Consider the following 27,361-nt stretch of genomic DNA (forward strand, 5'->3'; position numbering starts at 1 on the left):
TTCTTTCTCTTTCTTCCAACAAGAGCTGCAGCAGCCCACCTTTCTTCTAATCCTGTTCCTATTTGCACAGGAAATCTGTACAGGCTCCAAGTTCTACTTTTTAAAGTTCTCTTCACAAGCTTAATTCTTTTGAAACGCACACAGGAGTGTAATCCGGCTGGTACACTTTCATAGGAACATACTTTCAGTACTTTCAAAAATTTCTAAACTTAGCAGAGATAAACGTAGTGTACCATAATAATTAACATAACCTGGGAGGTCCAGGCCAACCAATCACTCAGGAAATGAAAAATTGTACCTTTCAAGTTCACATTATTCGTAACTAAAAATCATGTTTGCTAAGCACGGTTGTTAATAATGAACAATGTCACATGCATACAGGAACAAGAGGGTTTATAACACAGAGAGAACAGCAAGATGCATGTCTTTCAGCAAAAGGATTCCAAGTACGGTAATGACTGATAAAAGAGAGCTTTCTCCAGGCAACTGGAAGCTCCTGTCCTATTTCAGACGTAAATTGTGTGTCATTTCTGATAAAAGTGGGGCATCATGTTGACATGTACTCCTCAGGTAATGCTGGCAGATCACATCAGGTATGAAAATGTCTTACATTGGTAGAGTGATATGGAAGGTTATAATTTTTACGTATTGGCAGATTTAATCCTTTTTGTCTTTTTCAAATGTCATATTATTGTGTGCATGGAAAAAATCTAATAATGTGGATTGCCTTTAAGAATGCAAAGTCAATAAGACCCTTGAAAAGTTATGCCGTTTTCAGAGTTGAACCTAAGTAAAACTACATAACAGGCATGACTACACAACAGACATTGTGCCTAGTTTAAAAATGAAAATATATTCTATATGGTAAGTTGCATGTTCTCAAGCTATGTGTTCAGAATTGAAGGGCAACTGTCACCCCTTTTTTTTCTTGTTAAAACTTATCTATGTGTGTAAAAACTTTATGTTACCAACCTCAAAGGAACTGTATGGGTAATTCCCATCCCTCTTTCCTGCTCATTGGAGAATAGAATATTCTGCAGTTTTCTGCCAAGGGCATAATCAACAAGTAGCTAAAGCCCTCCATCCGTCATGGAAGTCTGTGATTCCAAAACTGTCATGCATGAGCAAACCCTCCATGAAAATCAAATCATGTAATCCATTTTAATTTAGTCACATCCGGAAAGTACAGAGACATAGCAGAATGACAGAGCCATTTGTCACTTTGCTTCTAATTTGTACAGAAACTAGCCAGTCCACATTAGTATGACTACCAAGTCAGAAGCATCGATAAATCAGTAGGTTGCATTTCTATAGGAATAGAAAATAGAAGGGCAGTGGGATAATAATGCAAGATTTCCATATATAGGAGCACTAATACCTGGCTAAGAAAAAGAAATTCAGATGGTTCGGTTTTTTTATACAAGACAGGGATTGCCATCATTTTTGTGTATGTCATTCATCTGTGTGCCAGTTTCATATAAGCTTCCCATAAATCAAGGTTTTATCCCAAAGCTTCAGCTGAGGGCTGAAGTGACAACAAAAATCTGCAGGCTAGAGAACCCTGGCACAGTTTTGCACCTGGCAATTCTACCTATATCAAGGACTAATGTAATTCATTTGGCTACAGCCCTTTCAGAACTCCCTCTAGAATTTTAATTTCTCAAGCACCTGGGAAAATTCCATAGAAAATAAGGTATTCCAGATCATCAGTGAGCAGCTCAGTAGGGAAAGGACAGGAGCCTAATTTGCAATGCTAAGTACGAAAATTCTGAACCACAGCCAATTTTATATTGTTATGTACAGGAAGCTTCTTCTATAATACAGAGTGGCAGGGTTCCTTAACTTGTGATTAACTTCATTTACTCCTTGCCAGAATGCATAAAAGCACATGAAATGAAGTGGTATATTCTTTCTGGTTAGATACGCAAAAGCATCACTCCAAAATGCTGCTGGCATATTCACGGAATGTCGTACGGCACACTGTATGTGGTCCTATTTCTTGTTAATATGCCAATTGCACAAAATATGGAAAGAAACCACTCGTATTACTTGTATAGAATTTCACATTTGCTTGTATTGAGAGGCAAGAGCTGAGCCTGCATACAGAACAGGAGGAGAGAAAAAACTGCATGGTCAACAATCTGGCAAACAAAAGAAAAGAGAAAGAAATTCTACTTGCCTCCAAACCGATTAAACTGAAATTTTCAATATTATATATGTCACACACAGTAAATGTAGGGCAACCAGGGTCAACGCTTGTTTTTAATTTGAGGATTGTGCCAAGATGCAAGGCTTTCCCAGTCTGTCTTACAGAGTATTTTGGCAATGAACACCTACCTTTCTCCATCTCCTGCTGCTAGCACTAGGCATAAAGCAATCAATTAAAACTACGTTATACAAGCCTTGCCAAAAGCAGGCAAAAGTATTGTTCTATGTTTTCGCATATACAGAAAGAGGAATGAGTGGTCTGAGCTCATCAGGAAGCATTTTTGCCCATGCAAAATTGAATTGAACCCATGCAAAATCCCTCTCACCATGACCACTGTATTGCCAATAGGAAGGGATTTCACTTAAATAACAGCTCCCCATCCCAGTTGGTTCATTTCTATAAAAACAACTGTTAGATGCTAGATTTGGTTTTGCTAAACTGATGCTATGGCCAACCACCACCTCAAGCAAGATTCACTGTTCTCGCGGCTATTCCCTGCATGTGGAACATAGGATAATACAAGACACAAGACTTCAGGCCCCAGTGGGGGGAAACTGAGCTCTGCCTGCCATTTCCCTTCCCTCCACGAAGGGTGAAAAGGAAGAGGGCCCCATTCCTGTACTGGAGAGAATGGCAGATGTTGCCATCTCAGGGGACATGGTGATGTGTACACCATACGGCAGGGCTTAGGCAGAGCTGCATGCAGCCCTGAGCCTAATTTGATGTGTGTGGGTAGCCCAGTGGAAAAGAAGAAGGGCTGGAGGAAGGAAACACTATGGAGAAAATCCAACATGGATGGGGCAATGTAAGAGGAAGTAGTGGAAACCCTCTGGCAAGCGATCAGACCTCTGGAAAGAGTGATCTGTCTGTCCTCTGATAGTTGACTGGGTAAGATGAGAAAGAGAGGGAGAGAAGAAGAGAAGAGGAGTTTGGATTTGATATCCTGCTTTATCACTACCCGAAGGAGTCTCAAAGGAGCTAACATTCTCCTTTCCCTTCCTCCCCCATGACACTCTGTGAGGTGAGTGGGGCTGAGAGACTTCAAAGAAGTGTGACTAGCCCAAGGTCACCAGCAGCTGCATGTGGAGGAGTGGGGACGCGAACCCGGTTCACCAGATTACGAGTCTACTGCTCTTAACCACTACACCACACTGGTGTAGTGAGAGAAAGAAGTGGCAGGGGAGGCAGAAAGGGGGCCCTGACCACTGTCCATCTGGCTCCAGCTACCACTGGCTTGGGCCATGCCCTCCACTAGCATTCATTCATTGAAAGATCCACCTAAGGGTATGTGTATCTCAAAAGGAGGAGGAGGAGGAGGTGGTATTTGCACACTCCTGTCATAAGGCCTCAATCTAGATCTCCAAAAGATGTCTGGGAAATTGATTCAATTACTCTCAATGAGTTCTGGACTTCATTTTTATAGATTCAAGCATCATTATTTTATCTTCACTTCACCAAACTGTATTAAACTAAATGGCCTTTTTTTCGATCTCCTGGGCACATTGGTGGTTAGCTTTTTGGCTCCCCGCATAATTGGATTCCTATCCGAACTAACTAGGGCAAATACTGATTTTGTTGAGGTGAGTGAGAGAGGTGAATCAAGTGGAATTCACAATTGCAGAAAGATATTGAAGAGAAACTAAGATTTATTGCACTGCTCTGTTACAAATTAATGGCTGAGGAATCAATCTTTCATAGTGTATCTCTTTCCAACGTATTTAAAGCTATTGTTGGAACATTAGGACCCTTGCATCTTTCTACCAAAATATCACCTCCTCCTTTTAGGATATTTCCAAAGGCATAGTGAAATGTAGATTATTGAATATCTAAGATTTAATTTAGGATGATTGCCAGAAAAGTTAAAGCAATGAGAATGTTGCGTAGGACAAAGTGTACAAATTATTACTGAAAAATGAAATGATTTCAGAAACAGTTAGGGAATGTTCTAAAATTAGCCACTGAAAGGGGATTCTCCCTTTTCTGGAAGCCAGTCAATTGTGGATTGAAAAAGTTGCTTTTAACGGCAGTAATATATAGGCTAATCCTTTAGGGATTTGGAGATGCAGTGTAGAAGATCCTGCTTTAGAGTAAAGAGCTGAATTAGATAGCTGCCAACTCTTTACAAATCCTACAGTTCTATGATTTTATAAATATCTGCCAGTAATACACCCTTCACTGTTTGTGTCTTTTAAAAAGAAATAGGCACAATAAAGCAAGAATAGATTGCCCCTTTCAAAAGAAAAGAGGCTGAACATAAAGAGAGTATCGGATCTGCACCGACTAAATTTATTATAAACAGAGACATTTCAATAATATTCCTGTGTGCCTCAACACTGCAGAACCGAGAGGGATGGTGGAAGAAAGGAAGGCAAATGTGTAGCTAAGAGAGGGAGAGAAATAGTTGAGGAATTCTGCAGCTCAAAATAGGAAGGGGGCAAAACTCCATAGCTCTCAAAGGACCCTACGAAATCCACTTCAACAGAAGAGCTGGGGCAGTAGAGGGACCCCCTCCTGCCCCATGTCCCAGCTGCATTCTTCAAAATCTACAGAAGGAAAGCAATAAACAATCCTGCAGGATCCCTCACCTCTAGTCAAAATCCCTTCCAAAACTTCCCTTTATCATGGCACAATTTTATCTGCAGGCAGCAAGCTATGCACCAGGCCCAGATTATGATATTTAGTAAGAGCATTCCAAGAGAATCACCATCAAATAGTACTTCAGTGGGATCTCTCATTAAGTATGTCACGTTTCATGGAAGGTCAAAAAGTTATTTGTGCCTGTTTTATAGCGATTTAGGAAATTATATTTTACTAAATAAAGTGCCAGGTCATGTTCTGGTGTTTTCCTGCTTCTCCAGCACTATCTGTCAATACAATGTAACAGTGCAGACAGCTACAGATCTTTTGCTTTTCCTTGAGCGCTTCTCGGGCTTCCCATTTGACTTCTGTGGCTACTCATTTCCAGTGAACCTTTGATGCCGATCAATAAAAAAGAAGCATCCCTTACACTGAAAGCAACCATTACCATTAAAAATACTTGTGTGCCGTGAGAGGCATGACATACAATTTAATCTGTATGGAAATGATGAATTGTGGAAAAGGGGAAAGAATTAAAATTGTTTTCAAAGCTTGACATACTTTACAAACAGTTCCTGTGGCTCTGTTATTACTACCTCTATTATATACTAGGACACAGAGTGAGAGACAGCTCTGAATTTCTAGCTAGAAAGGCCTTGCAGGAGAGAATCATGGCTCCTACCTGAAACACAGTGTTGGCAGAGAAAGACGGATACATTTGCCTCAGTAGCCTAAACTTACTATTGCATGATAATAGGTATTTGTAGTTGTCACTGAACCACAACTAGGTTGGGCATGAGACTTCACAAATAAAGACTTCACAAGTAAGTGGAGGATGAAATGCTTTTAGACGAAACATGTCACAGCTCAAAGGGCCAATGGGTTTATTTATGTGGAAATAACCAGTTCCACTCTAATAAAGCTGGGTTAATTACTGCTCCTGATACTCCCTTCTGCCACAGTGGATCATTATTATATTACTTCTGCATCAAACCTGGTTTTCAGTCTATCTGCCAAACACACAGGATTCTTCGTTTCAGTCTGTGTTAAAGATCAGCTAGCATTTTGTAAACTTGAACACTTTGAGTGCTCAAGTTACATGCAACCCGCTTCAGCTTAAATACAAGGACCACAAGATTTTCCTCTCCTGTTCAGTGCTCATGAAGACACCAATAAAGGGGCAATACAGGGAAAGCCAGTGGGATTTAAATAGCCTGGCTATCCTCAAGAATGCAGTCAAAGTAGTAGGGGTCAGTGATGAATAAAGAGTAGTGATGATCTTTCACATAAAGGCTTAACACATATTTATTGAGTGTTTTTATTGAGTGACGCTTACCTAACAACTGATTCATATGACCCTTTGGCACAGAGTGGCTCAGTGGGCTCATGGAAGATTCTTACATTTTGGCAAACAGCCAGTTGATTGCTGCTCAACAAACCACTTGCAAAACTTATGAAACTGGGCTGTGTGGGCATGAGGCTGGGCAGGATCTTAATGCATTGCAAAGCAGTCAGCTGGCTGTTACAATGGACATTCAGGTCAAACCATGAGCACAGAAACCTACCCCTCTGAGATGGAAGAGCTATCAGGTCTGGGTTGGGACCAATACCATCACCTGACAAGTGTGAGACCAGCTCAGGATCCAGATGTCTGGGAGGGAGAAGGGAGATGTTGGTGTCGGCCTATGGGAGGCCAACTCAGCCAGTGCCTCTACTCAATCCAAACCCACCACAGGCTGGCTTAAGGAGTGGGTGGGTTGATTGTTCTATTCTCTATCTAGTGTCCTAGACACTATCATAATTGATTTTTGAAAAGTTGATTTAAATTCTCACCCAAATATTTTCACTCCACTGCTTAATGCTACCACCTCATTCAGCCTATTGAGAGGGCCAACCCTAGTATGCCCTTTATATGGCAATTAGGGTAATATGAGTAATTAGGGCTCAGGAATAGCATCTTGCACAAACCAATCCAATGATCCCCATCGCAGTGATTATCCCCCTGCTCCTGTGTTAATTATTAGCAATTTATTTCACGCAGAGACCTAACACAGCAATGCAGCCCAGGAGTTTGAAACCAGGTAGTTCTAACTTCCAAGGAAATTTGCTGATTTAACAATATCTGAATTTTCCAAATTGTTTTTTTCAGCATCTCACACTTTCCCTTAACTCATATGTGTGGAACTATGAGGAAAAATAAATGTTGAGCTGAGTGCTAGATTTGTAGTTGGGAATTCAGAGTGCAACTGAACCCAAAATGGAAGATACTCGGCTGCAATCTGTTCCACTGATACAATAACACATTGACACATGTACTTGGAAGCACAATGCTGACTACACATAGGTAAAAAATCACTGCCTGTCCTTGATTTCACTTTCCAGCATTCAAATTGTCCTTCCTTTCAATGCTTTCCACACAAGTCCACATTAACTGTGCAGAATTTAATCTATATATATCATGGACATTCTAGTTCAGTGGTTCCCAAACATTTCTCCCCTCCATGGACCACATGACAAGTGCTGAAAGTCACATTTTATTCACTGACAGAAATCTCAGTAGTGAGAAACTTTTAATAATGCAAAAGTTTCCTTCATTAGAAAAGTTACATACCCCTGAAGGTTGAAAAGAAGGGGAAAGATTGAAATCCATTTCATTTAATCATAGGATTGTAAGGTGTGGTTTTCTTAGTGCATCAGATGAACATTTCCAAAGTTAATCTAAAAATGCATACTAGGGGGAAACAGATGATGGCTCCTGGGGGCTAAGGCGCTTTGACACCCCCCAATGTTTTTTGAGGGGGCTAGCCCCCCTCAATGTTCAGAGGCCTGTGTGTGTGACATTGGTACATGACATTGGGGGCCCTCAATCGTCTGGAGAAGCTGGTGCCTCTGGGGGGGGGAACAATCCATAGGCCAGGGGCCCTCCAGATGTTGCTGGACTACATCTCCCATCATCCCTGCCCATTGCTGGCATCACTGGGGCTGATGGGAGTTGTAGTTGGAGGTCAAAGGTTCCCTACAGCTGGTGTAGTTGGTTAATCTACAATTTTGTAGTGTTTAAAAATGAAACCCATTCTGACTACTAATTTCAAACCTCATCAGCCCCCAAAGCATTTTTGTGGTTGATGATGCTAGGGAAGTTCAAAAAGAATAATTTAAGGGTTATCAAGGCAGTGCCTGAGGGCATGTATGTGCCCACAGTGTTCCCTCACCTCTGCCCCCACTGAAATTATGCTTGTAAAAAGGCTATATATATATATATATATATATATATATATATATATATATATATATATTGTAGCCAGTGGAATGGGTTGTGGTTACCATGTGTGTGAGCGTGTGTGTCCACAATGTTTGTAAATGTGGCCACAGGCCCAAAAAATGTTGGCAACCGCTGGAGTAAGTGATAATGTTGGCGCTGTCATGCTCATACAATAAGCAAGAGGGGAAAGAAAAATAGGACTTCTGAATTCATGGCGTCAGCTAAAGAGCCTAACACTCTCTAGGGAACTATCTATATTATACTTTAATCAAGCCTGTACTGGTGTCCCATGAGAGGAAGCAATATGTAATTAGATCACTAATAGATGACAACAGAAGTCTGGATCCCTTTCAGCATTCATCTTCAGTGCGCTTCAACAATTCAATAAATTAGCATACCCTATCAGGTAGATTCAGAGCCAATATTGATGTAGAGATATATTTGAAATAGCGGTATAAACTTCAAAGACTAGCCAGGCAGGACAATGAGCAAAAATGACAGTGTTCTAAAGTGTTTCTGCTACTATAGATGGCATTCATCTACATTGGTATATACTTATACAAATGGAGCAGCAGAAGCTGTGGTGTTGTCATGTCAGGACTCAGCAGAATGAGGAAGATAACCCCTAAATGCTACAGGGCTGTTTGCCACATTTTGAAGTACATGGAGTAATATACATGACCATCTAAAGATGACCACCCATTCTGGTAAGACCATTGGGACTGCAGTTTTTATAATATTCTGTATTATTATTATTATTATTATTATTATTATTATTATTATTAGAATGTCTTACCTGCCGTTCACCATGGGACTCAGGGTGGGTTAAAACAATATAAAAATACAACACTAAACCATTTAAAACAATCTATAATCTAAAGAATAGGGTAGCCCCTAAAATACCTCTCTCCCAGGTGTCAAAGAGATAAGGAAGTGCATCTTCAGCCTATGGTGGGCGTTATGCAATGATAATTCTAGGTACACACTTACCTGGGAGTGAACACAATGGGTCTATAGTCTGAGTAGACATGCACAGGGTTGTGCTGTAAGGCAAGAGTTCAAAGGTGCCAAACTGTATCACTGTATGTAAATGATTTTTTAAAAAACTTATCATGAGTAACTCTACTGACTTGATCTTTAAGGGGTTCTCTTGCTGTGGAATGTGAGAAGAAAGAGGCTAGAATGCAGAGAATATTACATCAGTCCTGTGTGTTGCACTCCAAACAGAGACAAAACACCCAATTATATGGGAATTCATAAGTATACCATGGCACACTAGGGTATCACCATGTTTCTGGTACAGAATTTTAATTTTAGACAAACCAGTAACTCTATCTTGTGCAGAAAGCACCAACTAGACCAGTGTTTCCCAAATTTGGGTCTCCAGTTCCTTTTGGAGTACAATTCCCATCATCCCATTATCCCAGTCTTGCTAGCTAGGGATAATGGGAGTTGCAGTTGAAAAACAGCTGAAGACCTAAGTTTGGAAACACTGGACTAGACAGAAGGATCAATCAACGCCAAATTTCAACCTCCTCTACTTTATAATTTTATAGACAGAGCTAAGGGTTTTTGGTCTGATTCTTTCTAAAACTTGGATGCCTGTGTTTGGTGTGTTTCGAAAGAGATCCTAATTAAAGAAGTAACACACTAAGGGAGTTCCTTTTATCTCCCAGGATATCTTAGACATCCTAAAATACAGAAGGAAATAAGAGATTGGTGATAAAAAACAGGGACAGAAATCTGTGCAACAGAATGTTACGCTAACCAGCTGTTGACAGACACATAAGGCAACAGCAATCACAGTTTGGTTGCTATTCCTCAGAACTGCTCGCCTAGTCCATAGAGAATTCTAAGATGTCTCAATCAAAGCATCTTATTGCCTATCTTGGGACACTCACTGATAGCGACTGAGAATAATTTCAAATCAGTTTACATTTAAAGGCAAATTTACCTAATGCATACTTTCCAAAATAATCTGAAAAATGCAGTACAGACTCCTTTCAAAAACTGAATTTTGCAGTGATGTTCTGCAGCCAAGTAATGCCACATAGGTGGCGAAAACGGTGGATATGAATGCATATTAGTGAAAATAACATGCAAAAATGCATTATTTTAGGCAAAAAATGCTTTGCAGAAATGTGTATATTAGACAAGAATCCAGATGGACATGTGCATATTAGAAGAAATTTGCACTAAAATGCTGATGAATATTCATGAGGACTTTAAAAAAATAGCAAACTGATACAGAAATGTGGAGAACTGAATTTTAGATTGCAAAAGTGAGAAACTGAGAAACTGAAATTGACAGATTCACCCGTCACTATTCACAAATTACAATCTCAATGGAACTGTAAACTCCACCCATTAGAGACAATTTTGCTACTGTTTATGTGAGCCATAAACCACATTCTCCCATGCTTGAACTCTCTCAGAGAACATCTCTATAATCCCTTCCAACTTTATAATTATATGATTCTATGCTTTTTCTTCAAACCTTGCCTAAAGCCCCACCTTACAGAGGCAGCCTTTGTTTAACACCCCTGTCACCCCCCCAAAAAAAGTATGCATTGCATTTCTTCACATTCTTCCATTCTCTCTCCCAGTCATTAAATGTTAGATTGTAAGCTCCTAGAAGCCAGAGCTTTTTCTTAAACAAAATCATCTTTTTACTTATAGTATCCTGTGAAGCTCCATGGTGTTGCAGGAATACAATACAAATAATGACGAAAGAGACAGATGCTAACAGTTTATGAATGATTTTGTCAAGGCTGTTGACTCTCTTTCAGTCCCCTTGAATAATAAGCAATCAAAGGCTGAAGTGATTTTAGGGGTTGTTGTGCCAGGACAAGTGATTGTATAGTCTTAAAAAAATAAAAAATAAATGAAAGAACCAAATTATAATTATAATAAAAAACTGTAGCCCTTTTCTTGCAAGAGTCATGAATTTACTCTATTTCAACACATCCTTAAAGGAGCTGAGAGTCTGACAATAAAATACAGCATTTCCTACACTGTGATGAGAAAACGCCCTTGCTAAGAAAAAGGTGGATAGGAATGACGACTACCCACAGGAGAAAATTACACATTAAAATAAAATATGGGTAAAAATAAAAATGGTTGTATTAAATCATTAGTCATTCACTTTGTGGCTGCAGTTTCAAACTGTTAAAAAAATGCATTAAATTGTAAACTCAGCTTCCCCTGCATTGCTCCCCACAAGCATCAATTATTTGGGGAAGAATGCACTAATTGTCAGCCTTGCCTTAGAAAATATATCTTCCATTGGGACCCCTTTCTACTCTCCACTGCTTTCTTAGAGTACATTGACCTGGGGCAGAAATGTGATATGCCAGACATGAGGCTACCATTGGAAATGGCATTCCTTGGTTAATAATAATAATAATAATAATAATAATAATAATAATAATAATAATTTATTATTTATACCCCGCCCATCTGGCTGAGTTTCCCCAGCCACTCTGGCCGGCTCCCAATCGAGTGTTAAAAACAATACAGCATTAAATATTAAAAACTTCCCTAAACAGGGCTGCCTTCAGATGTCTTTTAAAGATAGGATAGCTGCTTATTTCCTTCACATCTGAAGGTAGTGTGTTCCACAGGGTGGGCGCCACTACCGAGAAGGCCTTCTGTCTGGTTCCCTGTAACCTCACTTCTCGCAATGAGGGAACCGCCAGAAGGCCCTCAGCGTTGGATCTCAGTGTCCGGGCTGAACGATGGGGGTGGAGATGCTCCTTCAGGTATACAGGACCGAGGCCGTTTAGGGCTTTAAAGGTCAGAACCAACACTTTGAATTGTGCTCGGAAACGTACTGGGAGCCAACGCAGATCTCTCAGAACCGGTGTTATGTGGTCCTGGTGGCCACTCCCAGTCTCAAGTCTAGCTGCTGCATTCTGGATTAATTGCAGATTCCGGGTCACCTTCAAAGGTAGCCCCACGCAGAGCGTATTGCAGTAGTCCAGAGGTCGGTACGCCAAAAGGAATCCTGTACTGCCCCTATTGCGCAACTTCCAGAACATGCACTCAGAAAACTGGGTCTTCCCAATAGGATGCCTGGTGCAGACTATTGACTTCCTAATAATCACTGCAACCCCCCCTCCCCGCCTACATGACCTGGGTTGCTGTGCATAAGAGAAACCTGGTGGGCAAGCAGCGGCAAGGACAGGCCCATCTGCTTCATCCAACCAGGTCTCTGTCACACATGCCAGGTCAAATCCTCCATCCACAATCAGGTCGTGGATGGCAGTGGTTTTATTCATCATTGACCTGGCATTGCACAGCAACACTTTCAGGTCATGTGGGTTTCCCTTGCTGATTTCAGTAAGTCTCCCATCTCTCCTTTCCTGGAGCATGTGGGATTATTGAGCACGAAGTCATTTTGTTTTGCATTACCCTGTGCTCACAGTCGACAGCCGATACTGTGTGGGCAACAAAATGTATAATGCAAGGATACTATCCCATAGGGCAAATGATCCAACACAATTTGGGGAAGAGTGGAAAATGCACACTATCAGAATGTTGTTTTAAGTGGCAATGGCCTTTTCCTGTCTATGTGCCATTACACCCTTACAGCACAAGCCTATGCATGTTTACTCAGAAGTAAGTTTCACAGGGTTCAATGGGGCTTATGTATGGGGTGTAAGACAGCAGCTGTAGTTACCCATTTTGTATATTTTAATAACCAGGCAAATATTTCAATGAACGCTTATGGCTAGGAGATCATTTTAAGTAATATGTGTGGTTGTTTCTACAGGACAAGGGTAGCAATTAATCCAGATAGGTGGGTTGCATGGGGAAAGGTATCTCATCACCAGTGCTGAAGTAAAATTTACTTGCCAGTCTGGTTAGCCTCTATATGAGAAATGTTCTTTACCTTAGGTACCAAAGCGCGTCATACCAGCCCTGGAAGGATTCACCCACTCTTCAAATTACTGAACCCCAGAAACATACAGCAAAATCCTATACATGTCTACTAATTCCCAAGGAAGGATTGCAGCCTCAGTATCTTACCAGAAAACCTCAAGTCTGCAAAATGATGACCAATACTATGCCATTTAATCTCTTCTTCATCTTTCAGTGTTGCAGTTTTAACCCTCATGCATGATTCTGCATCCCCAAACTGAAGCATGGTTTTGCTGCCCCCTCCCTGAATATCAAATTTGTGCAATTGCATCAGTACGCCCAAATATCAACAGATGCGCCAATAAATTTGATACAATTAGACTGGGAAAGTGTGGCAGTCAAAATGTGAGACAAGACTGAGAGGTAGTCAGGCGCAACATCTGCCAGATGAAATTAGCAGACAAAATTTGCTATGTATCTAGGTGAAAAGGGCTCAGGGATGAAACGCCACTAATTTACTGTTAAGCAACCCTTCATGTTACTGCTTTGATTCCTATCCCTGCTCTTCTCACAGAGTACATAGGCCCTGATCTAGCTAAATTTAGTAGCCTTTCATTCTCATAGAAAATAAGTTAGTCATGCCAAACAAGCCCCATTGATTTTGAGTATGACTAACTTTAGCTGGAGTGGATCCATTCTTCTGCTTATAGTTGTCATGGCAGGGAGATTAAAACTGCACAGTGAAATGTTGCCATAGCAGATTATGTAATGTGCAGCTTACATTTTTGCTACAGGTTACATTTAAAAAAAAGAAGACACAGGGTTAAATGTAGAGTCTAAAAAATGATTAAGAGATTTATAGGCGAATTAAAGACAAGGGAGCAACATTTCCCCCCTGAATTTACAATGTTTACCAACGTAAATTTCAGCAAGTAATATTAAATTTTACAATTAAGATGATAATGTATGCTACCCCTCTTCCATCTGGTAGTGATAAAGCATTTAATACCTATATAACTGTTCTTGCTACCTCAAGGATATCCTTGAGAAAGACAGGGCAAATTTGAAAATACAACTTGTATGATTATAGGTATTGGTAGTTGAATACCATAATGCTATTTTAATAAGGATTTTTTGATTATTAAAATACGGCATTTTATATGATGTCATTTGTTGCGCAACACTTAGAGGTTCTTTTGCCATCAGTGAGTTAAGAAATCATTTAAATAAAATCAATGAACCTTATTTATTTAGCCTTTCCCCCCTCCCAAACTCAGAGGGAGAAATGTCTCTGGAACCTGAATATGTAGATGCGCTGTAACCTTTTACTTGTGGGAACTAGGGCACATCAGAAGTTTGCTTCCTTTTCCAGCTAACCATAAACGCAAAATGAAGGGAGAGAGAAAGAAAAATTTAGTGGACACCTGGAGTGGGGCAGGCAGGGGGAGGTGTCAAAAACCACAGAAGGTGAAAATGCAAGAACAGCCTCATCACGGACTCTCTGGCAATCATGCCAGAAGCAAATTACTTTCCATGGGCTTCTGTCTAGCCATTCTTTCTCAGCTTCTGATTGCTTTCTCATTTATTCTTGTACTGCAATCTTTTTTAATTCATACTCAAGAGTCATTCCAAATACATCTGCCTCTTTCCTCCTTTCTTCTCTTCCTTCCTCACCATGTTAAAATCTAAGCTACAGTGATTGGGACACACGAACACATAATGGCGTTACAAGTGTGTACCTGGGCTCGCAGCACTGTGCACAGCCAGCACTCATTTATGTTCATGTCCATATTGCTGAGAGGTTTAGGATCTTTTGCTGCAGTTTTTACATGCACTTGCTATGTACTTCTTTGGGAAGCTTCAAGGGGACAGTCAGGTGGGTCCACAGAGATCTATACTGTCATCAAACCCCTATTAGCCACTTAAAAATCAGGTATGGCAATTCTGTTCTAGCATTTGATCTTTTTAAAGTTATCTTATCAATACCAATTATAAATGCAATTATAACATCTCCTGAGCACCAAGCACTACACTAGAAGTGGACTGTGGGAAAAATAAACTGGCAAGTCATCAAGAGGGTTATTGTTTTTTTGGGGGGGGAATTCAGACTATTTCTGAAAACTGTACAAGGTATCCCAATATATCTTTACATTACAATAACCCTCAAGATGTTATTACATTTTTTCAGAAGAAATAAGTATAGTCTGAACCAGCTTCCCCTAGCCTGGTCCCCTCTAGAATTTTTGGACCAATGGCCAGGCACAATGTTAACTTTAGTCCAGCAACAGTTGGAAGGCACCAGGTTAGCTTAAATGACAGCTTCGTACAGGACTGTTTATCCTATATATGAGCAGCACAACATGTTATTCTTGGCCAGATTTGTACCCACTATCATATGGAAAAGCATGAGTGTGGGCTAGGTTATAGGTACTTATAGTCCACCATTTACCATGTGGTCCCATGTGTTTGTATGAATACAGTCAGTAGATATGGCCGGGTGCATTTTCTGTGATTGTGGCATTTGAGGGCATAGCTTTGAGTTGTCACTGGCAATAATATTAGTTTGCAGTGGTATTTTCCCATATAACCATGACCTTAAAATTGGCTCATGTTTTTCCTCTGTAGGAGGGAAGGAAGGTTGCATGTGGATTTTCAACAATTTGGGTCAGTTATGGGCCCCCCCAAAAAGAGGTGTGGGACTTGGTAGGTGCATAATGATGCTTACCTCTGACACTAGCTGTGGTTAGCCACATCTGTACTTAAAAGTGAGTGGTGAATGCATCTTCCAAACCATAATACCAAGTTGATGGCAAAGCACATTCCCATCCACTTTCTCATGACACAAGTCGTGTGTGACAAACTACAGTAGAATCAGTCAGAAAGTCACTCTGCTCTCAGTCACACATATTATGCATGTGTATTATTTAAGATCTAAGTATTAGCTGTGCACATTAATATGTATCTAGGCCCTGTTAGCTATAATGGGGCTTAATCACATGGTCTACATAAAAGCCCCAGGTGGTAAAAAGATACTAAGGTTGGAACCCTATATTCACTCACCTGGGAGTAAGCCCCATTGAAATAAATGGGACTTGATTTTGAATAGACATGCATAGGATTGCACTATAAGGCATGCTATTTAAAAACCAAATAAGTCCTTTTCATTTCCAAAGGTCTAATTTTAGAACTGTTCTTCCACCAGACTGATGACACTGCTATTATTCAAAAGTATTGCAAATACCGCCCCTGCTCTTTGAGAACCAAATTCCCTTCGTATCTCTCTTGTGACCTGAGATGCCCATATGCATGAATTCATTGTCAACTCCGCCTGAATAACAGAATCCAGTCAAAGAGTTGTCTTGGCATTGCATAAATTTTATGGATCAATCACAAAATTAACCTCCTTTGGAAAAAATGGAATTTGCTTGGAGGGGATTGATTATAAAGTGGGTGGGTGTGCACATAAACCTATGTGTAAATGTTTATGTGTGTAAACACACACACAAACACAAAAAAATGGATACATTAGTTTTAAAGCAAAACATTTCAGTTTTTACATTCTTCAGCTGCTGTTATACGAAGAGAAATCTTGTAAGTGCTATTTGATGCTTGGCCAATGGTGGCAGGAATTAGAGGGCGTTCCCCTGGGCGTGGGACCAACTGACCAATAGTGGCGCTTGGCCACTATACTGGCATGTCTACTGAGATAACCTTTCACATGGAATCACAGCCTGTTAGAGGGTCCTGAGGCACGTTGTAAGACTCACAGTTCATGTGGGGTGGCTTACGGGCAAAATATATTGAACCTTGTGGTTGGTCTGAGAACGTAACTTCTTAGAACAGTCTCTCCCATCCCAGTGTCCTCCAGATAATTGGACTATACTCCCATTACCCAACCACTGGGCCATGCAGGCTGAGCCTGATGGCAGTTGTAGTCCAAGGCATATGGGGGGCACTAGATTGGGGAAGGCTCTCCTAGGGTACAAGTGGACAGACTTCAGACTTCTCAGATCTGCTTTATATTTACCATAACCCTAAGATCCACCAATGAGACCCAGGTACAAAGGACATAAAGTTAGCCCATGGATTTGTTTCCAGTATCACAACTGAACTGAGCAGACAGTCTTTTCACACAAAAGTCCACTCCCAGTTAGCTTTCCTTATTCCAGCAAGTCTAATTTAGGTGTTGTTGCTATTGTTAAGCATTTGAGAGTCAACCCCCTCTTGCCAATCGGATGCAAATCACCAATAAATCTAAGAGGATAATCCTGATCTATATCTGCCACCCTTGTCTTATCACTGTTGTAGTGGTAATGATGATTAAACTGTTTTTTTAATAGGGATGATTGTCCACTATTAGTGATCTTCACACCGAGTTACCTTTGATTAACCTCTGAGGAAACCCAGGGTTCCCTGAAACACAGTTTGACGAAACCCCCTAAAACATTTTGAAACTATCATGTTCTAACAGTGGCCAAGTAGATGCCTATCAGAGGCCTGCAGACTGGACTTGAGGACACCAGCATTCTTTCCACTTCTAATTTCCAGCAACTGGCAATCAGAGGCATCTTCCATAATTTTTCCTAATTTTTTAGTTAGTGATCATCCCTATCTCTCATGGGGGTAAATTCCATAGCTCAACTATGTGCTGTGTGAAGAAGAACTTTATTTGATGCATTCTGCATCTTTCAACACTCAGTTCTGTTGAATGGTCCCAGCTTCTAGTATCATGGGAGAATGAGCAGGGGCTGGGGTGGCGGGGAATCTTCTTATCTACTTTCTTCGCACCATCTTAGGCAGCTCTATCATTTATTTTTCTAAATTAAAAAGCCTTAGATGTTGCGACCTTTCCTCACATAAGAGTTGCTCAAACCCCCTGATACATTTCTTTAAAAAGCTCTACAATATCCTTTTTGAGGTGATATGAGCAGAATTGTACAGACTACTCCAAATGTGGTATTTAGGATTACAGTCCTTAGGCAATCTAGTACATAGTTTAGAGGGATTTTTGTATAAATTTGGTAAAAATGCAAAATAATAATAAAAACTATAATAATAATGGGTGAGCTCTCTTTATAAAATAAAAGGCGTTTCTAGCAAAATAAAACTTTGCAGCAAACAGCAGGAAGCTGGGAAAATAAAATTGCAATGGATGAAATATATAGTATATGCTACGGAAAGCAATTATTGAGGAACACATGCTTCATTACAAGACATTTTTACAGCAAGCCCACTTTGCATCACTAAAATTATACATGAATACAAAATAGGAAATTGCATATAATGAAGTACACTAACTTAGCATCAAAGACAAACTGACATGAAAAGGTAGATGTACAATTTACATAGATAATTACAGGCTTGTAAATAACCACTTGCCTAGTTGCTGGTGGTGAGTAAGTAGTGCCTCTAGGAGACTAGGTAGGAAAAGGTTACAAAAATTACTTCTTTCCCTTTTTTTAAGGGCACTACTGACTCATGTAAGTATGTGTGGGCAACTGGGTCATTTTAAAAATTGCAACAGAGGATGCATGCATGTGATAATGTGTTATTTGCCACACTGCCAAACAAAATGATTGGGGCATATTGTACCAAATAGATTTTGGGGGGAAAGGGCTCTGATTTCCTGGCTGCTGCTGGTGCAGCAAATTACCAGCTGTATCCAAGTAACAGCCATCTTTTCCTCACACGTAGCAGTCTGTGTGAAACCTACAGCGTGCATGTATGGTTTGACAGATCAGTGCCAAAGTATTTTACTCAGGACATAAATTCCATTGGGAGTGCAGTCAGTGATTCCTTTGCCACATTTTTACTGGATCACTGCACTATGGATATAATGCAAATCAGATTTATCCTGCCTTCATGCCCCTACCAGCAAAAATAAAAATAAAAATCTCACATTACAGCCACAGGTATCTTAATTTTATTCTGCAAAAGAATTCTCTGTTTAGTACTCCTAACCAATGAATCAACCAATTATCACTTGCTCGCTTTGAGAAAGGCGCAAAAGCACCGCCACCCCCCACAAAACCTATTGAAACATTCTTAGTTCAATTGATAACTTGTTTAATATAGTAACAGAATTGGGGCACAATTCTGTACTTGAGATCTGCTCCTCTAAGACCTTGGGGAAGCCCAGCTATGCTGGCATAACTGGGTGGGGAGGATGCTTATACCAAATCCTACATTGCTTCAACTCACATTCACATCACTGTCAATGAGCAAACTTTGCATCAAGCTAGTATAAGGACTTTCCATCTCACTGGTGTCAATGGGAGGGCAAAATTACAATTGCTTTCCCCATTATCTGCTCTGCCCTTGTCACCATGACAGAACATAGGAAATGCTGTAACTCAACACCCACTCACACTACCAGTAATACAAACTATGCATAAACCATACATCAAATGATAGGTGGTGAGGCACAGGGCTGTATCGATGATGTTACACGGACTTTGAGCTCACAACAGGGAACCCCGTTGAAAGGAAATAATAGAAAAAAGGACACTTTGCATAAAAAGAGATCAGTTCGCAAAAGATTTATGTCCTAAGCACCACCAGACGTTTCTGCACATTGTGAACACTTCCTACCCCTAGAACCCTGGAAGCTACCCTGCTTCGAGGCTCCTGGCAGGACCAGCCAACAGCAATCTCTACTCCCGTCTAACAGCTGGGAATGCAAGGATAGAATACCCTACACAGAGAAGTGTGAAACACGTGCTGTAATGGGGAGCTGCTCCAAGTGTATTCCTTGTCTATGCATCCAAATGCTGAGCCTTATCTGAACTGTATTGCTCTAACAATGCAATATGGTCTCCACCTACACAGGCGAGCTGCTATAAGCAGGTAAGCTCTGTTGGCGATCTCTTGCCTCCTCACACAAACACTTACTGTTTCAAAGACTATGCACTCCAGCTGCTATCTATTGTTTGCTGTCCTCTCTGTCTGTCTCCCCTTGTTCCCCACAAGCAGCTCTTCCACAAGCACAGCACCAATCTCACAGCTCTCACAACGCCGGCCAGTCCCACCTCATGACCTGCAGCAGTAACAAGGATGCTCTCAGCTGTTCCTCTGTGGGCTTGTTTGCTCCAGGCAGGCTGCCACACCCTTACAAGGTTAATTGCAGACAGTTGTACCACGGATGATGCTCCCAGTAGAGCTAGTACCTGACAGATCAACAAGCCTGCTACCCTTCTGTCTGTCAAACCACTGACCAAGACACAGAAGCCTTGTTGAGATGAGTGTTTGGCAACCCTATAGATACTTCTTTCCCTTTCAGAATCTCATACATTCTGAGTAAGAACTTTGATTGTGTCACAAGCATAGTTTCTTTGTTGCTATGGATGGGCAGGTATGTACTCCTTTGCTCCTCTCTAGTTTAATCTTGTCTCAGTTGGCCTCAGGATAGGATGGTAGGGAGAAGAGTAGCCTCTCCCCTCTCTGCTTACTATGGTTCTCTTGACAATGAGGGGGTCAGGCATCTCAGAGTGCACAGATAGGATAAGTGCTGCTGCCAGGTTATACGACGCAGTCAGTTTGCAGGGAGGGGGATGAGGAGGGAGGCAATTAGTCTTGCTCTGATACTACCTGGCAGGACCAACCTATCATGTAAAACAGCAGACAGTAGCAGATGGTGCCATGGGGCTTTGCCACTTGCCTGGTCTACCTGCTGCTGCATGCTGGGACAGAGAGGGAGGAAGCAGGGCAGCAGCAGGATGGGCATGGTACAAATGGAGCCAATGCAGTTTTCTTGCCAGAACGTTTGCACCATGCTGACCTCATTGCCACCACCTGCCTATCCATCCCAGTATAAAGCAGACCTCCCAGAAGGAGGTCAGGTAAGTGGCACAGCCCCATTACACCATTTGCTACTGATATCAGGAGGGCGTCTTGATCACATGGATTGCCAGTCAGAAGGGTGTGTTAAAAGGGCTGGTTGCAGCACTCCTGGTGATTGGCTCATGTGCGCCTCCTGTTTTCCTAATGAGGCAGGTACGGGGACTTCCACTGTATCAAACAGAAACTGTTCCATCATACCAGGAATCTTCCTGCAGTCCGCGTGCTCCTGGTGGGTCTTGAGACTGGGGTTGGGGTGAGTGAGCCACTGTAGGCTGCTTTTGCCACCAGTGTGTGTCTAGGGCTGCCCCCTTTGCCTCTTTCAACCCTGCCCTTCAGTTATTTGGCCATGGAGCCATTCCCTCCCTTGATGGTCTTGAACCCATGTCTCAGGAGAACTCTCTCTCTCTCTCTCTCTGTGTAGACACTCTGCCCAGGGAGCTATATAGATGCCGTATTGTATCTTTTCTATATTTCCCCCATGTGCTGTGTTCCTAAAATACTGCTTGTAGGTGGCATGAGTGAATTTCGAACTCCTGCCTAGAGGGATGCCTTGGGACTTGAAGTACTGGGGTTGTCGCTAGCTGTGCCAATGGAGCTAGTGGAGTGGGAGCACTTATGTGGCACCTTGCACGATGTATGTATGATGATGCAAGATGGATGCTGGTAGCACATCCCCTTCATTCAAAGGGGGCCTTTATGTGTGGGTGGCATGTCAGTATCATTGCTGGCACAGTCAATAGACAGTGAATTCTGTATTTGCCGTGTTGTCTATAAAGTTCTGTGGCACTTTCACCAGTGTAGCAGCAGCAGAGCTCTGGATTGTTCAGCCCACCCCACCACTTGCCATGCTACAGAAATTACATTTTCCACCGTTATGTATTAAACTACAATACAGATTTGCAAGGCGAATGTACAAATTCCCACATATAAATTAACCAACAAATGTATGGGTGGGTGTGAACTTGTTTGAAAGTAATTATTTCACACCCCAATCATAAGCATGTTTACTTGGAAGTAAGGGAGGGCAAACCTGTCAATTTTTGTTTCCTGCAGTTCCTCATCACTCACGCTCATCCCCTATTTTGTAGTTCTCTAAATTTCCAGATCAGTTTGCAATTTTTTAAAAAGAGTCTTCATGCAACTTAAACAGCAAAATTATCTCAATATACACATTTCTGCAAAGCAACTTCTCCTAATGCGATGCATTTTGTGTGTGCTATTTTCATTAATATACGCATTTGTATGCACACCTTTTCCTAGTCTATGCATTTCAGTACACATCACTCGTCTGGAGAACTAGATTGCAAAAGTGTGGATTTTGAACTATAGTTATGTTTCCATTTGTATATTGTTTCAGAATGTGTGAATTAGGTAAGTTCACCTGCAATTTCTCCCCCATCCCTACTTCAAAGTAAACCAGATTGGTAATAATAGGATTATAACTTACAAAATACATGTGTTTACAATTGCAGAGCCAGTATCAGTAAACACACAAAAGGTTGAAGCAGAGCTTTACAGTGATAAAGTTTCATGCATAAATAATAATTCTCATTTGATAAAAGATGCAATAAAACGATAAAATGGCAAGCAACTCCTTCCCAGAACACACACCATACGTGAAATATTCCAGTTGCTATCAGCGAAATGTACTGCACACAAAATTTGGACAGTCAAGCATTTCAACCTAATACCATCAAAGCAGGTTTTAGGAACATCCCTAGATACAATATGAAAAAGCTCAGTATGTGCACCGTTAACATCAGTACAAAAATTACGACTGATTCCAATTGCATTCGGTTTCCCCCCTTCATCTATAACTTTCTGGAATCAACTAGAAGGCAAATACTAAATCAACACCTGATCCTCGAAGGCACATACTAATTTTCCCAGGATCTACAAACATGGAAAACTGGTTCATAATTATTATTTAGCAACCTAATACATCATAGGAAACCATAGCAATTTTTCCACACAAGTGACAAGTATTAATCATTAGCAAAATTTAATTAAACAATCTTTTATGCAACCCCACACTACACCTTTCTTAAAAAGAAGTTTAGGAAATCAGTAGGTGGTTGTTTTTAAAGATAGGCAAAACACATGTCATCACCTGTAAGGGCAACAATGTGGTTTATAACCAATAATAAATAGTGGATCTGATGTTCTTCATTTTCCCTAAAGCAAGAGAGTTGTGATTAACAAATAGTACATTTTCTAGGAGAATATACTAGAAACTCTCCAAGTGCATTCTATAAATATGTTCTATAAACATTTTGTATATGAAACGGAAGGTACAAAAATGGAAATGGTTTAAGTGAATGTAATATTTTCATTATGTTAAGCTAATATGGATTGGATGTGTGCATCTTTCCCACATACTGAAATCATAACATATAACTAAAGGAACATTTCCTAATAGAGAATCAACCTGAATTGTTGCTTCTGCTTGTTGGATCTGCCTTCTTAAAGGAGTCGCCTTAATTTCCAAATGGCTCTTATTTCACACTATTGTTGTTCACGTAACAACCCTTATGATCTAATAATGTTTTAAGTAGATCACTAGCTTTAGTGATTTGCTCATTTTAAATTTAATGCATTTATTATTAAATACAATCCCTCTCCTATAAATGATAAGTCAAACAAATATGTGTGGATGTCAAGCATGCTTGAGTTGCTAAGGCCATAAATTGGCATCACTGTGTGTAAAACTAAGCAAACAGGACAACAAATAGAGCCATTAATGTTGCTTCGCTGAGGCTGCTCTTGGGCACACACAGCGACTACCAGCTATAAGCATTGCACTACCTTCACTAAAAAAACCCAAGATGAATAGCTTGTGGAAATCAGTGTCGCTGTTATTTTATTGTCACTAGTTGCTGTTGTCAGGTAATTCACTTGGCTATGCCACTGCTTTCCAAAAAGCAAAAGCCAATTCACCCTTTCAGCATTAATTTAACAGAGTCTAAAACATTCTTCTTAAATTTTATCAGTGACGTATATGTGTTGGTTTAGTTTACGTTTCCATAAGTGAAACTTCTTATTAAGTATAAGTTACATCCTAGAGAGCAATGCATGGCTTTCTTAGCCAGGAAAAGCATTTCAGTATTGAAACACCTTGTGATAGGAAGGATCTCGTTTCCCAGAAGTGAAAACCTTACATGCTACTACAAGTGGATGTTGTTCTGAGGTCTACCTAGTTTTAGTTATGGCAGGGATAATGCTAGCTTTGTCACAGCATCTGCAGTTTTAAAAACTCGGGAGTATTACCAGAATAGGAAACTATCTGATCCAAGGGAGAGAGAGAGAGTGCAGGTTTCCCATCACACTGATTTTATGGTCTGTTTGCACTTTGATCAAATCCATCTGAAGCAGGAATATATACGTGTGTGTGTGTGTGTAACAGCTCCCTACCACCACCAAGAGTGCACCGCACTGTGCATAAAGACAGAAAAACCAGAAATGTAAATCCACAATTGCATGATGCACCTGGTGTATCAATATAGGTAAGACTCCTCAAATATAGTTCCAATATAGTTAAGACTCTTCCAATTACTGTTACTTGAACTGCCTTCCCTTGGGAAGCTCACACACCTAGTGATAACCATGGTTAAAAGCAGCCCAAAGAGACAAAATGAAGGAACAGTGGGGAGCCCACAGCGCTAGACTGTTCAAAGAAAGGGAAAGAAATTCAGCAAAATCAGCGTTAAGGTTCAGAAATGTAGTGTTAAGACAACTGTCCATGGTTTTCCAACCGGTGACAGAACATTCCCAGTGTGTTAAGAAATGTAATGATTAAAAGTCAACCATGACTGGAGTGAGCCAGCTACAGAGGCTGCAAAAATAGGGTGTAGTGGGAATTGGGGTTCCCCCACATTCAACACTCTGAGGATTCTCCACTTCAGCAACTGTAGATTCTTAAAGTGACAGTGCCCCAGAATGCCTGCCTTGCCTTCTCATGCTATCAGTTTTCTAATACTGAAACAATGGGCTGTATTATAAAATACAGAACACACTACATACTAGTTATTACTTCACTCAAAACACAATATTTTTATATGGATTTTTATACAATTTATTCACGGAAAATCTTTCTCTCTGTGTGTCTTCATCACACCTTGCTTTCTTACCAAAAAAATGCCCTCAATGCATTTAGATTATTGACACTGGAAATAATTATTTTCTTTACTTGATTCAATTCACAATTTACAATTATAAAACACGTTTCTCTTTGCTAACATTGTGCTTCAGATTGGAACAATGGGTGATTATTGCAAAAGGAATTGTCTCTTAGAGCTACTTCGTGCTGGGATTTCTTTGTATTTATAAATTATAAAAATCTACAAAATCTAAATGCAAAGAGACAGAGGACAACAAAAGGGAATAATAAAGGTTTAGCGGATTTACTGTTGCATCATGTTATCTTTCCAAGGTTGCCTTCAAACATTAGTATACACAACCCTTTGCTCCACGCAGTGGGTATGAAATAGACTTAAATCTGTATAGAGCTCCCAGGTTTCTTATCCTCAGCTTCAGAGGGTGGGATGGTACACAAGTTAGAATCTAGTTAGCAGATATTGAAGAGCAATGTATTTTGTTGTAGTTACAGACCATTCACAAGCCACCTAGTTCAGTTGAAATAGTTGGAAGAACACTGATTTAGACACTTTGGTATGGATGAAGATAAAGTAGCATAAAATAATCCCACATATTCGGTATCACTCCCTTTATCTGGCATTCATTAATATGAAACAATTATCTTTCCAATTCTATACCAATAATTACCAGCCTAGACTAGAATTACCACTTCAGCCATGAACATTAACTAGAAGGGTGGGTAGGAATCCATTCATTTACTTCTCTTTGACACCCCTGACTGCGAGTGTGACAAGAATATTTAAACAGCTGTGGATAAGTCCTTGCCCATTCATTACCTTAACCAAATGCCATGATTTGGTTGCAGACCAAGCACTTTAAATGCCTGTAATCCCACTTCTGTACAATGGGCACAATTACTTATCTCACAGACTTGTGGTGCCTCTTAGTTTAGCTGCCTCTTAATACCCTGGAACCATCCAGTTTTGCTCATCAAACTAGGCAGTTAAATAAGGCAAGTCCCAAAGCATGCTTATGTACTGAAAGCGAGGGTTCTCGTTCACATTACTAAGAGAGGGGAAGAGAGTGTCTTCAGAACAATGAACCCAGAGACAGCCTCAGTTTCCCTCCTGTAAAATGGGCACAACCCTACGAAGTGGCAGTTCCCCCCCCTTCTTTGCCCTTTACCAGAGTGTTGGGGCCCAAGTTTGGAAACCACAGGCCATTCCTTCCAAGGCACACACAGGCGCAAACGACACACACTCTCTCTCTCTCTCACACACACACACATATATGTACACACATACACAAAACACACACACCTTGGCGCCGCAACCTCCTCTTCTTGAGGCCAAAGATGCGGACCTTGGAAAAGATATCCACCAGGTTCCCATTGCAAAGCCCGCGGTTCTTGCTGGGGCTGTTGCGCCTCCTGCTGGCCGAGGGCCGGTCCCAGTGCTGCAAGTCGCGCGCCTGGCGCTTCTGCCGGATCAAGCCGCTGGCGATGGCCGCAGCCATGGCCTCGGTCCGTCGCCGGGCGCTCCGCGTCCGCGAGAGCCCTGCCCAAACGCAGCGGAGACGGGCGCGGGGCTTGGCTCAGCCGAGGCGCCGACCCATCTCCGGAAGGCCAACTGGAAAGAAAAGGCGCGGGTAGGGGTGGCGGCGGCGGCGGCGAGGAAAAGTCCTCCGGTCACCACATGGAGTCGCCTGGCTTCAGGCCGAGCGGGAACAGCAACAAGCAGCGCCCGCGGCGGATGCCGTGTCTTCGGCGCCCGGCTTATTCTGCCCGCTGGTCCATGGCTGCTGCTGTCGCCGCCGCCGCCGCCGCTCCGGCCGCCGGCGCCGTGTCCTCCTCGTCGTCGGGGCTGCCTCCGAGTGCCTGAGAAAGCAGCATCTGGAGAGCGCCCGCTTCGGCTCCGGAGAGAGCGCGCGAGCCTTAATCGCGGCGCTTCAGTCCCACCCTAGCCGCCACCCCGCCACACACTCACTCACTCGCCCGCTCGCTCACACGCGCACACACACGCGCTCACCCTCCTCTTCTCCCTTCCCGAGACGACTGAGGGAGGGGATTTGTCCTTGGGGTGGGAGCGGGGGAAAGGGAGAGGGGGGAAAGGAGGAGGGGTAAGTCGCACCACACAAAAACCCAGCAGCGAGGAGAATGCTAATCAAAGGGAAGGAGGCGAGGGAAAGAGAGAGGTGGGCTCAAAAAAGCCTCGCCGCGATTGAAGGGAGGAAATTGCTTGTCGCCGAGAGAAGCCCACGCTGCCGCCCCTCGGCTTCCAGTCAGGCTTTTGTGACTGCCGGGAGCTTGTGTGTGTGTGAGAGAGTGTGCGTTGCGCGGGCGCGCGCGTAGGGCAGAGCGCGCGCGGTTCATCTCTGTGTCTGTGTGTGTGAGAGAGAGAGAGAGAGAGAGAGGCGCGGAGGAGGGGTGGGGAGAGGTTAGGGGCTTGACTGAGGGAAATTATGCGCGGGAAAGTGTGAGACGGCGCGCGCACGGATGTGAGAAAGAGAGACGGAGA

General features: G+C 41.7%; 1 protein-coding gene across 4 annotated transcripts in view; it reads right to left on the reverse strand.

Annotated features, from left to right (window-relative positions):
* Positions 1 to 27,361, reverse strand: part of FGF14 (fibroblast growth factor 14) — a 293,565-nt gene that overhangs the window by 73,385 nt on the left and 192,819 nt on the right. Inside the window, exon 1 of one of the 4 annotated variants that reach the window (XM_083611069.1) lies at positions 26,165 to 27,188. The exons of the other annotated variants lie outside the window; for them this stretch is intronic. Coding sequence (XP_083467195.1) covers positions 26,165 to 26,360 — 196 coding nt within the window. The 5' untranslated portion in view covers positions 26,361 to 27,188. Of the gene's footprint in view, positions 1 to 26,164; positions 27,189 to 27,361 lie in introns of those variants that run through there. 4 annotated transcript variants of the gene reach the window in all.

The sequence above is a fragment of the Podarcis filfolensis genome (assembly GCF_964270895.1).
Source record: "Podarcis filfolensis genome assembly, chromosome: 4".
Taxonomy (NCBI): Eukaryota; Metazoa; Chordata; class Lepidosauria; order Squamata; family Lacertidae; genus Podarcis; species Podarcis filfolensis.